This window comes from Eucyclogobius newberryi, unplaced genomic scaffold (genome assembly GCF_026437365.1).
Source record: "Eucyclogobius newberryi isolate DKJ021-1_F unplaced genomic scaffold, fEucNew1.0.hap1 SCAF_17, whole genome shotgun sequence".
Taxonomy (NCBI): Eukaryota; Metazoa; Chordata; class Actinopteri; order Gobiiformes; family Gobiidae; genus Eucyclogobius; species Eucyclogobius newberryi.
Window position 1 is genome coordinate 31148086 of NW_027315801.1, and position 12741 is coordinate 31160826.

Sequence of the window (12741 nt, forward strand, 5' to 3'; positions counted from 1 at the left end):
GCTTTTTCTACATTGTAGTAGAACTGCATCCCATCAAATCATTATTGCACGTGCTTCTTCAAAAACACCCTCCTCCCAAATAAACTGATTACTTTACAAGACATCTATGGAATTTTTTTTCCAAAAAATGTGTTTTGAAATGGGGAGAAATTTGTATATATTTTTTTTAGGTATACAAGTGTCAAAGGAGACAATGGACGCAATTTTATGCATTTATTCATGTAGTTATTCCACTCTGAATCAAAGGCTCAAGGCTGGGTCAGCGATTTAATAGCCAAAAATACTCTAGGATTTATGGTTAATGTCTTCTCTCCTTCAAATTCTCTTCATTTTTGTACCATCCTTCCTTAAAAATGCCACAAAACTTTGAAAAGTGCATTTTTGTTATTATCTCAAACTCCAAGTTTTTCCCACCCACCCCTCCTAGCCCCATAAAAATGTTCCCCATCATCAAGGCTTGTGAGGTCACAAATTAGCAACAAGAAACCAACAGTTTTCCCCAAAGGTTTTATAACCATCCTGTTCAAACAACATTCTCAGATCTTTTTACACAGCCAGAACAAAAAAGATTAAACATAATAAACTCCCAAACCTTTTGTACAGAGAAACAAACTATATGAAGAAAATGTCTCTTATATTAGTCCATGTTTTAATCTTCTGAATCTGCAGGTGGATTTGACATTAAACTGAACTGAGACACGCGTGTAACACTCAGTTATTATAGATCAGTCCGTTCACTTGCTGGTTTTGCGCATTTAACATGGAATAGACACCAGTAAGACCAGGCCATCAGACACATTTCCAGTGATGTTGATGAGACTGTTGTGTATGTTGTAATCTTAGTGTAAATGTATGAGGCGTAGGCAAACTAGTTTTTTTAAACAGTTGTGTTCATGAAGAGCGCCCGGTTAAGCAAGTCCAAAGCCCTCGGAGCACTCCTGGATGGCCATCAGCAGCATGTGTCTCAACTTCTCATAGCTCTCATAAGCTGGGAGGTCCAATTGGTTAAAGCTAGAGAACAAAAGAAAGAATTTGAATCATATTAAGCACCGGTTAAAATACTTTAATATTTACCAGGTGTGAGCAGACGGCAGGCGGTCAGTAGATCGGTCGTCTCTGTGGATCTGAAACTTCTGAATCCCATTCATTCCCTCGAGGGCGGCAAAGCCCTGCAGAGGGACTTTAGACGTGCCAGTCACAAACTGAAGGAACTTAGCCCGATCCGCCTGATCAAACGAGCGCAGAGCCCGCCAGAACCACTGGATCTGCAAAAGGACCACACATGCAATACTTTTAGATCCTTTTAACGTAAAAAAAACACCCCTTCCTCTATTTTCTCTTATTGCAAAGTATAAATTTAAAGTGGTGCGCTTAAGTGGTCCTGACCTGGATGGAGCTGGACTGGTACTTGTGGTACTCTGTGTTGGCCTTGAGGTCGTCGATGTCGATGGTGGGCAGGCCTGAGATGAGCAGCTCCAGCTCTTGTTCAGTGAAGATGGAGATCAGCCTTTTAGGGATGATTTCATAAAAGCCTTCGAGGAATGCTGCAAGCTGTTTCCGGATTGCACCTTGGAAATCACAAAAGCATTATAACTCAACTCTGGGTTGTTCAATGCTCAGTCCTAAATGCTCTGCTACTAAGCAACAAGTCCTCTTCTAGCGCTCTCTTTGCAGCACATTTAAACAAACAGCTGAGGACCCACGGCCTCACTAAATACTTCAGATCACAGCTGGAGGAAGATGCAAATCATAAGCAGCCATCTTAAAACTCATTTTTGCTCGGCTATATATTTATTACGCTTTTATAAATACATGGGATGCCACCTAGTGGTTTCAGTGTGTACCACACAAAAAGCTCGATCATCGGTCTATGCAAAAAGTAGATGATTTGTAGATGATCTTTGAACACACTCACCAGTCATCTTCATCTGACACACGAGGTGGACATACTCCTTTTTGTTCTCCTCTGTAACAATGATATTGGCACCATTTGGTTTGAGGTCTCTGACTTCACACACTCCAAACTCTTGAACCTAGACATGCATCACAAAGAATCATAATCAAACAACATATGCGACATTAAGAACATTAGATATTTTGTAGAGCAGAAGGTGCTACAAATAATAATTAGAGATGAAATGGCTACCTCTGTGCTGAATGTCAGTTCATAGCCCAATGTGGACACATCATTCTCCAACAAGTACACCAAGCCCTGGAAGAATGGGTAGTCCTCACTCTCCATATCTGTGTACCTGTGCATAAAACAAAGTGTTCCATGTTCAGATTGTTACAACCCTCTTCTTCGTGATGAAATCTAGGACCGTGGCTGGGGACACCACTTGTTAAGGTGTATTTTACCTGACACTCTTGCCTAGGATGTGCTTGTAGAAGCTGCGCGTGAAGTAACACTCCAGGAGACGGTTATCATACACTGCCTTGGCCACTACACGGCCCACAAACTTGAAGTAACTGAGGTGGTTTGGGTTGCAATGAGATGAAGGGTTGATGGTGTAGGTGACGCGATCGCCGGGTGATGTGCGGAAAAGAGCGTACATGGGATTGAACATCTCCCTGGAAATAATCATGTACCACTCCCTCAAAAGGCCCCCTGCGTCCTGCCCTTCTTCTCCTTCAAAAACAATATACCTGCAACAGAATATTGGCAATGTGTAGACAGTAATGCAGTGGTCAATATAAATCAATAGAACATTTGTGAGGGCCTACAGCCTGTTCTTCATGTCCTCTGGGCTCTTGCGGTGCAGCTCTCTGTAGGAGTCTTCAAACACATGATCTCTCCTCACATGCACCGCCATGTCCTCCTTCCTTAGGCCCTCGTCCAGCCGCTCCAGCTCCTGACGGAAATATCTGCAAAAATGAAATAATCAGCATTATTAAGTATTATATACATGTTACTTTATAACATTATACAGATATCCACTTACTTCCGCTTCACGTCAAAGTCTAGGATTCGGATGTAGTCAACCAGAACTGCAAAAGGCCCATCAGCCAAATGGGTAGTAGACTGTCGTAGGATCTGATTAAGGACTGTGCGGTGAGTTTCTGAAATACAACATTATTTTTGAATGCAGGCCCTTTCCAAAGGGCAAGGACAAAACAATGAATTAATTTAATTGAATAGACACCTGCAAAGCGGAGGAACTTTTGTGTGTCTGGGGGCAAGTTTGAAGAGATGTGCATGGAGGATGGTTCTCTGGAGAAGAAGGGGTCGAGGGAGGAGGGCGTGGCTGGAGTGAGAGGGGCAGGGGAAAGTGGTGGGGGCTCGTCTTTGATGTGGGACAATTGGCTTTCCCGTGTGTCCCGGACTGGAGGCTTGCTCTCCCGCTCTGTAGCATGGACCAGGAAGAAGGCCTCCACAGCGGGTTGGAGAACTGAAAGAACACAGGGTTTAACCAAAGTATTAAATATTAAAAGGAATATTACATTTCTGGTCAGGATTAAAGAGAACACCAACCCAGAACAGCGTGCTGATCATGTGACTCCTCCAGCTCCTTGAGGCACTCCCCGAGCATGTCCCAGAGCTCATCCAGCAACAGCTGCTCACTGAGAAGAGGGAGGTCTAGAAGTCTCTCTTCTGCCTCACTCTGGCCGTTTCCATCTTCATCTTTAAAAAGGAAAGTTTTTTTTTAACTTATGCACAACATTTCTAGTTTGAGCTCTAGCTAACTCAAGTGTGTGATTCAGACGAACCCAGCGGTGCAAGGTCCTGCTCCAAAGGGGAGGGCTGGTCCACATCCATGGGCGAGTCATCTCTTTGGGCTGCCTGAGCCTCTGACGTAGCTGGGGCGTCAGACTTTAGACAAAAATGGGCGAAATTACACACACACACACACACACACACACACACACACACACACACACACACACACACACACACACACACACACACACACACACACACACACACACACACACACACACACACACACACACACACACACACACACACACACACACACACACACACACACACACACACACACACACACACACACACACACACACACACACACACACACACACACACACACACACACACACACACACACACACACACACACACACACACACACACACACACACACACACACACACACACACACACACACACACACACACACACACACACACACACACACACACACACACACACACACACACACACACACACACACACACACACACACACACACACACACACACACACACACACACACACACACACACACACACACACACACACACACACACACACACACACACACACACACACACACACACACACACACACACACACACACACACACACACACACACACACACACACACACACACACACAAAATTAAATAAAATGCTGTCATGCATTTTGTCTAATCAATTCTGATGAAAAAAGGCTTGGGATAAAGGGACCAAAGCAAGAAGCTATGCCAGCCAGCAAAAATCATCAAACTCAAGCAGGGAACAGGGCACAGACGTCATCACTGATTGGAAGGTGCATGCACCTCTGTGTGTTTTAGTGAGAGTTGGGGGTAACGTGTTTTACTCAACGAGAACGCGGTCGTTTTGTGCACCGATGTAATCCAGTACTCCAAGTTACTTTTTCAAAATCAGTAATGTGTTATTTTTGTTTAGATGAAACTGCGATGAGAATTCTGCGTGTTGTGAGCATATGCACTGCGCAACTAGTGACTGGAGTCTTGTCCTTACGCCAAAGAGAAAAAAAACTTTCAGCCCTTTTAAAGGCTAAAGGAGTAAATGTAGGAACAAGGTGACTAGTTACTTTTAAAAGTAACGCTATCCAACACTTTACTTTTCAAATTACTTTTTGCTACATCCTCACAAACCAGTGAGTAAAAAGATGTGAATCTTAACAGGCATATTTAAGGCCCATAAAATGGCTAAACATAAGATACTACATAACTACCAAATAAGCATAATCAAGAACTTTAAAATAGTGTGACCAGTAGCAATATAGCAATAGTATATTCCACAATGACTGAATACGGTCAAACTGGCACTTGGGGGTTGTTTCTTTATGATTATGATTGAGTTATATGTTGCAGTGGCAGTAAGTATGCTAGCTGTCAGTGCGGCCCATGCTAACCGTGGCAGCAGCAGTGCCAGCAGGGGGAGCAGCACCAGCAGGAGCATGGCCAGCTGCCACAGATGATCCGGCTGCCACAGACACAGCAGCAGAGGCAGTAGGTGGCGCCGCCTGCTGGAGACGACGTGCACGTTGACCCTCCCTCACCATCTGAATGATGGCATCAGCCTCGGCTTCCAGCTGACGCACAGCTGCCTGGATGCTGCTGGCTGAGCCCAGACTTGCAGAACCTGATAATTCAGAAAACATTTACTTGACCCTTCAAAGTTTATGGGAGAATACCATGTGCAGGCGTTACATTGCTTTACCTAATCGCCCGGTCTGTTTGGCTTTTTTATTAGCACGGCGTGTATCTTCTCGAAGTTGGATTATGACCTGAAGTACTCTTAAGAAAAATTTTTGTGTTGACGTTTTTGAGGTCAACGAACTCATACAGGGAAGCTGCAGTTCACGACCACCAAGAGTCCGTTTTTGGGCAGCAACAATTACCACACTCTCGGCCCCGTCAAACCTAAGGCCGAGGCAAAAATAAAAGTCAAAGGCAGCTCAATTATTACATTGCTCTAGTGCTGCCAAACTTTTAAACTCACCTGCTGGTCATCTTGCCCTTTAGTCTGGCTGAGAGAGAGGTGTCCTCAGGTGGCGCATCAGGAGAGTGGGAATCTGCATGTGCTCTTCTTTGCTGCTCCAAATTGTACTCTCTTAGTTCAGCCAATAATGTACCTTAAAATATGTAAAAAATTTAGAAACGGTGCATAAAAAAAAAACATTTGTGCTGTCACAAAGAACTTACCAATCTGTTTACAAAGAGTGTATCCAAGATGCCTCGCTCCACTCAGCAGAAGTCTCAGCACTGTGTCTCTAGTGCTACAGTCGCCTCTGGACAGCTGTAGCAGAATGTTTGCTGCATCTTCCAGACCTTCCTCTGAGCACGAGTGAGAAGTCAACACCTGGACGACACAAACATTTGGTTTAAATATTTCTTTACCTTGAAATTAATTTGATACTAGTAAAGAAAACGGAACGATTAAAATTAAATTAATGCTTGTATCGATTCGTTTACCTCAACAGAAAGTTGAAGTTGTTTTTCAGTCAGTCCAGATGATGCAATTTTATCAATATCTGTGCAACTGATGATACCCCTCGGTTTTCCTATGATTACATAACACAAAATCAGCATTTCATATAAAAAACAATTACAGTTTTTTGTTCCAGGATCCAAGATATGGTCCTACCTGTGGCAGTGCTCCCAGTGGACGTGGGTATTGAGATTGTGGTAGAGGGTGTTGTAGATACCCCTAAACTGGTGGCAGCAGTTGAGCCATGTGTTACTATAGCAGCAGAGACGGTGGGGACAGTCACTGTGGGCTGTGTGGAGCCTGCTAACACTGTGGTCGCGGTGGAGACTGGAACAGTGGCACCTGAGCTGCTGGCTGTACTGGGATTGGCAGCCTGTGGAGTCGGGTGTCCAGCTGGCACCTCTGTAGCCTTATTATCAGGCAGCGCTATTGATATGAGTGAGAGCAGCCGAAGCAACTTTTCTGTTAGCAAAGAGCTCCTTCTGATGACCGGATGAGACAACATGTTCATCAGCTGGCCTAAAGGAGAGGTCTCCAGGCTGAACTGAGCCCCTTCTGCCTCTGCACTTCCCCCTAGAGGCACAGTCTTCATGGAGGCTTTCCCTTTGCGACTGACATTCATGTTGTCTAACTTAACTAACAAGTCCCAGAAATCAGTGGAGATTCCGAGTGATTGGGGAGTGGCAACACAAGAGCCTAAGGTGTTTTGGGAGTTGGAGGTGTTTGAAGCGGCACAGGTCTGAGATGCTGACCTGGTACCGGACCCTGGACCTGTGCAGAGACGGGTGTCCAAGTCTACTGAAGACAGGTCTTTACAGCGCTGCTGAGTGAAGTGGCTAGGAAACACCTGTAAGACAGATGCGGACGAAAAAAACTTATTAAAACGGAAATGTGTGACAGTACCGATGAAAACAGAATTTAAATTACCTTGGCCAGTTGAATTAGTGTATCCAGAACATGTCGACAGACCACAGGTGCAGCTTGTGGGTGAATGTGGACAGTAGAGCCTCCACCTCCAGGACAGGTTACCCCTGCAGTGGCCCCAGATATCCCTGCCCCGATTGTCCCAGACCCTGTGGAACCCCCCGCTGAATGCCGGTCAGCATGCTTTCTCCCCGACACTCGCTGAATCTGAAAAATATTAGTTCTACAGCCCAATGCTGCATCCATGGAAACAGAAAGCCAAGACAACTGGCTGGAACTTCTGGACTCCACCCTGTTTATCAGCTCTAAAGAGGATGAAGAGGAGAGAGAGGATACTGTAGACCCTTTGGCTCCACAGCTGCTCTGAATGCTTCTTTTGCCACGAGACTCTTCCAAGCGGGATGTCTCCACACACACTTCACTCTCACTGCTGCGCTGAAGAATGGACAGCAAGCTGCGGATGACCCAGCCGCGGGTTTGTGAATGGTAGCAGAGGTTCCTGAGCACTCTGTGTAGGCGACTTGTGTTCAGTTTTGGCTCATCTACAAACAGCAGCACCAGAAGGCAGGACAGGGCCTCATGGTCCAGCAACAGCCGACCACGCAGTCGCAACAAGGAGTCCACATTAGAACTGGAGGGTCTGAGGAAATCACAAAATCCAGTTTGTCAGAAGGAAATCATCTTCTGCAAATGACAAAATAAAAACTGTTACTGCACCTGTGATTTGTTCCTCCTGCCATTTGGAATGTGCCGCCTCTCTGTACAGCCAGACGCGTGTACTGGACTCCTCGATTACTGCCCAGACGACTTGTAAATGCTGGTGATCTTAAGATGGCTGACAGAGCTGATGATGAGCTGTGTCCGAACAGCCGCTCATGCATAAGCTGTCTCTGCCGTGCTTCCTGTTCTCGGCGCAATGCAGCTGCTTCTGCTGCTATGTCAGGAGGCATGACTGCCAGAACGCTGTCCTCCATGTCCTCCAGCACACTACGACGCAGCTCGGAGGGGAGCGTCTGAATGAATGTGACTGGATCCAGAGGGGTGTCCCCCTGCGTAGGCTGCTGGGACAATTCCCTCCGTTGTTGCTCTGCTCGTTGTTGAGCAAGAACCTAGGAACAAAACATTTATTTGATTAAGATGCAAATTAATCAACACTGTACCTTTTCAATACAAATGCTCACCTCCTCCTGGATGGCAGGTGGCAAGGCTGCCAGAAACTCAGGGCTGACCTCCGTAACTCCTGGTGTCCCGAGCACAGGGACAGTAGAAGAGGGCAGGCTGGTGGTAGCAGGCGGACGGGATGGTGGTCTGATACCGAGCTGGTTTTGGAGCACTTCTCTGCGAATGTCCTCCGGAAGTGCGGCCAGAAAAGAGGGGTCCACGCCCTCTGGTAGACTGATACCTGACAATTGACAAATATATTAATTACAAGGTCATTGGTCATGTTTAATTAAGGCCAGTCCCTCCTACTTTCTGTTAGATGGATCTGGAATCAGACCACAAATATGTCCAAAACCCCTCACAATTTTAGATGGTCAAATCAGAGTCACAGCTCAAGAGTAAAGGCTGGAACAAATTACAGGATTTTTGAGGCTTCAACAATTTATAAAACGTGAAACAAAAAGCACAGGATGCAGAATTGAGGAGAATCAGATCGTCAAGACTAGTTACAACCAAAAGTTGCGAGCAAACAGCTAGTGCAGCAAGCATCATCAGTTTCCTGCTCAGAGTAAAGCAACTCAATTTGAGACAATAAATTACTTATTTGAGCACTTTAGTTTCATTCATGCAGATAAGGGCTGAATATGAAAAAAATAACACGAATATTACACACAATTCTAAGCATATAAGCCTATATTGTTCCCCTACTGCGCGCGTGAATGTATGGTCGGCCGCATGCCAAACCAGTGACCCTTGCTCCATACTGCTGGTTAGGAGCATACGGAAATATGTAAGAACGTCTCTATCCCTAGTGTGCACCAATACTGATACCAATGTTATTGGATACGGTTGGGCCGATAACAGATATTAGGCCAATAGTTTCTATACGTTGTTTGTTCATTTTGAACACTTTTTTCAAACAAAGAAATATTGCTGTATTTTAAAATAAGGATCAACTCTGTTTTGAAATGTTGAGTTTGAACAATCCCTTCATTTGGCAAAAAAGAAAACAATTCTAAAAAGAAAAAGTTTTACTTGCTCTGTGTTTAGATGGAGGCATGCTATGGACTATATCATATGATTAGAATTATCCTTTACTTTTCCATTCTGTGAATTTCCTGTTTTATTTAAATTATTTCTCAGACTTGAAAGTCTGAGAAATAAGTCAGTGTCTCTATCTGTACCTCTCCATCCCCGTGTCATCATGTGTTGCTTTCCTCAGACTCTGTCCGATCAGACACACAGTGTCTTCTTTAAACCTCACACACTAAAGTTATTTAAAGGAAAAAAGTCTAACTGACCGGTTTTGAGGAAAACTTGTCAAATAATGTCTGGAAAAAAATTTGCGCATATATCTAGTAAGTTTCATCCTAAATCTTTCTAAACCATTTAAAAGTCTGTAACTTTGACATTATGGGACTTCTGACGCCAATCATAAAGACACTGACACACGCACAGAAAGAGAGAGCGAGAGGGGGGGAGGGAGAGAGAGAGCGAGAGAGAGAGAGAGAGACTTATGAGGTTAAGGTGAGGGATGAACGGGATATTAGACAGATTTTAAATGGCTTTGCTTCACAATAAATGGTCCTTGCAAAACATTTAAGCCAATAAGCATTTTTTAAATTCGGAATACATTTATTAGACTCCGAATTTAATGAAACCCCAAAAAATAAGTTTGCATCGCCAGGAACATAGATTCACACCCCTACTAGGCATGCACAGAAAATATAGACTGGATTTCCATCAATACAATAGTGTAAAATATTTGGTAAATATGACTATGGTATTGACGAAATGATTACTTGTGCTGCATAATTTAATTGACAAGATTGAGGGTCCTAAATATATAGTAAGGAAAACACTGAGGACCAACATTTGAAAAGTTACATTTAAAAAGGCATTCTACCTGCAAGCGGATCCTCCTCTTCATTGCTAGTTGAGGGTAGAGGTTCCTCTTGGATGGCCTGAGTCTGACTGTCAGCACTATCATTTCTAGGCATGGTTTCACCGGGAGAAGAAATGGATGTTGCCCTGAAAATAAAAAGCCAAAACCATAAAGACTGATAGTTCACTATTACAAGTACCATGCAACCCAAGACCTTACCCTGTCTCTGTATCTGTCTGCCTGTCTGTCAGTCTGTTCTCCCTACTGCCAGAAAGCTCCTGGGAAAGATGGGTTGTTTGTGGAGGAGCAGAAGCAACCTCTTCCTGAGTGGTAGAAGCCGGACTGCTGGTGTCCATAGGAGAGCCCTCCAGTTGCGACACACCCACTGCGGCAGGCTCGGACGACTCAACAATATCTGGACTCAGAGAGGCTGTGAAGCACAAATATAATTAGGAAGCGACATCAGAAAATTAATCATAATGTGTGTAGAGACTGATCATCAAATGGCAATAGTTCACATTGCTCCTTTAATACATTTCCTTTCTACAGAGACCTGTAGCTTGCAATATGCAATAGTTTTAAAAAGTTATTCTACCTTCCCTGCCTTCATCCGCTCCTCCAACACTTCCTCCGGCTCTCTCACCGATTGTCGGCGTTGGGGACATTTCCATCTGAGACGCTTCCAACTCATTGCTTTGCCTATCTGACAAGGAGGCAAGGCCTGCTCCTGCCAGAGCAGCCAGGGAGCTGGCATGTGACTCAGCCAACAGCAGGTCAGCTATTGGCTGGTGCACCTGCTGGCTTATAGTGCTTTCTAAGGAGACCAAGGCCTGCTCATGAGGAGCTGGGGTGGTAGGAGTGACCTCTCCAGATGGTGGCGCTGTGAGGAAGCCTTCAACTCTGGGGGGGTCCAGACATGTCACTGCACTACCCTGAGCCTGCTCACCCTCTGAAAATATCCAAACAAAATGTGAAGTCAAACTAAACAAAAAAACAACATTTTGCATAATCAAAGAGTAAATAATAATTTATTTAAAAAAAAAAGCATGTTTGAATTGACGCAAGCTACTTTCACTGAGGAAGGCAGTAAGTTGTATAGTTATCTCCTTAACGGGGCTTTCAATCCTGATCCCCAACAACAACACAACTTACTACCTCACCACAGCATAGCAAATAAAAGACAACACAAATGTTTCAAACCAAGATAAATGGTAGTTAAGTGCAAATATTCACAAAACACATGACAGTTTTCAACCAGTAATCAAGACATTATGCGGCTTTGGCTGTGCCATAAGAAAGACAGTAGACTGTATAGTTATCTCCCAGATCTGGTGTGATCCTAAAACTATACAAACTACTACCTCATCTCAGGACAAGCTCCTTTGGATTTGTCTTCACCAGCAGCCATGCAAACAATTTAACTAAAAACGGTTTTAACATCAGGTAATATTTTAGCTCCAATTACCTGCAGTGCTCTCGGAACCATTCACTGTGCCCAGTACAGAACCCTGAGGACAAGAATCAGTGATGCAGTCAGATTTGAATCCTTTGAAAAAGACAGAAATGTTTCCAGTGTTAACCAACAAACCTGCAGACTCTGTTCCCTCGACTGCTCTGCTCCAGAGGCTCGTCTCTCATTCTGCTTAGACTCTTCCTCTTCAGCCATTTGTCGCCGGCGCTTTTCCCTTCTTTCTTCCAGCTCCTCATCTCGAAGATACTCCAAATGCCGAAGAATTGGGATTTTGACAACTACAGAGGAAATAAATTGACAGTTCCATCAAAACTTAGTGTCAAAAAAACACAAAATAAAAGCAGCTATAACTATCTGTGGCTAAACTTACCAGCAACACAATCATGCATACTTTCAGCATCAAGAACTTTACACTCATCAGTCCATCTGGTCAGCGCAGTGGGAATACTGGAAAGAGTACCTAGAAAAAATATAGCAATTGTAATGATAAGAAATTAGAGTAAAGACTTAAATACATGATTCTGGTGATAGGTCGGACCTGCTTGACCACCAGTGCCGCTCTGTTCATGGAAAAAATCATCAAACAACTCATCATCTGAGCGAGCAATGATATGCACATCTTCATTGCCAACCAACAAACGAGCACGTCCACGAGACTGCAGAGGAAGAGAACTGGACAACTGCAAGATGTCTGCTGCTGCACTGGGACCCAACAATCTGATTTGAAAGACATAACATTTACAGTAACCAAGACAAGATAATGATACAATAGAATCAGTGTTAAGCATGTAAAAATCAATATCAAGCTTCAACCTTTGCAGGATGAGCGGTGGGTTGGGCTGGCGATTTCCTGGATAGTGGACATGGATGGTATGTCCGCTGTTGGCCGTCAACTGTCGCAGTGTTCTCTGGCTGCGCCCCATGCCCTGGGCCAAGCGGCTACTGGAGCCTGCCACACCAAGAGTCAGTGAGCCATGATCAGCGTGGCGCACCATGAGGGGGTGAGAGCTAGGAATGTTGCCTGGGGATGGCGGAATGTCAGCTGGGGGGAAAAAGATACAGATTAGCAGATGTAGCAGTTTTTTTGAAGACCTTCTT

The 12741-nt window shown here is 44.5% G+C and overlaps 1 protein-coding gene across 18 annotated transcripts in view; it reads right to left on the reverse strand.

Moving 5' to 3' along the window:
- Nucleotides 1-200: 200 nt before the first annotated feature.
- huwe1 (HECT, UBA and WWE domain containing E3 ubiquitin protein ligase 1) overlaps nt 201-12741 on the reverse strand; it is a 37585-nt gene continuing 25044 nt past the window's right edge. For 15 of the 18 annotated variants that reach the window (XM_072449992.1, XM_072449994.1, XM_072449981.1 and 12 more), the window contains 28 exons: nt 12457-12685; nt 12182-12360; nt 12014-12103; nt 11761-11921; nt 11638-11680; nt 10768-11121; nt 10392-10602; nt 10194-10318; nt 8308-8528; nt 7844-8235; nt 7130-7766; nt 6359-7049; nt 6187-6275; nt 5917-6073; nt 5714-5846; nt 5432-5634; nt 5124-5353; nt 3709-3811; nt 3473-3622; nt 3144-3389; nt 2943-3060; nt 2725-2865; nt 2359-2646; nt 2147-2252; nt 1916-2033; nt 1387-1568; nt 1075-1265; nt 201-1011 (listed from right to left, as the gene is read on the reverse strand). In XM_072449992.1, the coding sequence (XP_072306093.1) occupies nt 909-1011; nt 1075-1265; nt 1387-1568; nt 1916-2033; nt 2147-2252; nt 2359-2646; nt 2725-2865; nt 2943-3060; nt 3144-3389; nt 3473-3622; nt 3709-3811; nt 5124-5353; nt 5432-5634; nt 5714-5846; nt 5917-6073; nt 6187-6275; nt 6359-7049; nt 7130-7766; nt 7844-8235; nt 8308-8528; nt 10194-10318; nt 10392-10602; nt 10768-11121; nt 11638-11680; nt 11761-11921; nt 12014-12103; nt 12182-12360; nt 12457-12685 (5891 nt within the window). In that variant the 3' untranslated portion in view covers nt 201-908. The remainder of the gene's footprint in view (nt 1012-1074; nt 1266-1386; nt 1569-1915; nt 2034-2146; nt 2253-2358; nt 2647-2724; nt 2866-2942; nt 3061-3143; nt 3390-3472; nt 3623-3708; nt 3812-5123; nt 5354-5431; nt 5635-5713; nt 5847-5916; nt 6074-6186; nt 6276-6358; nt 7050-7129; nt 7767-7843; nt 8236-8307; nt 8529-10193; nt 10319-10391; nt 10603-10767; nt 11122-11637; nt 11681-11760; nt 11922-12013; nt 12104-12181; nt 12361-12456; nt 12686-12741) is intronic. The other 3 variants (XM_072449993.1, XM_072449995.1, XM_072449991.1) reach the window with 2 other exon arrangements.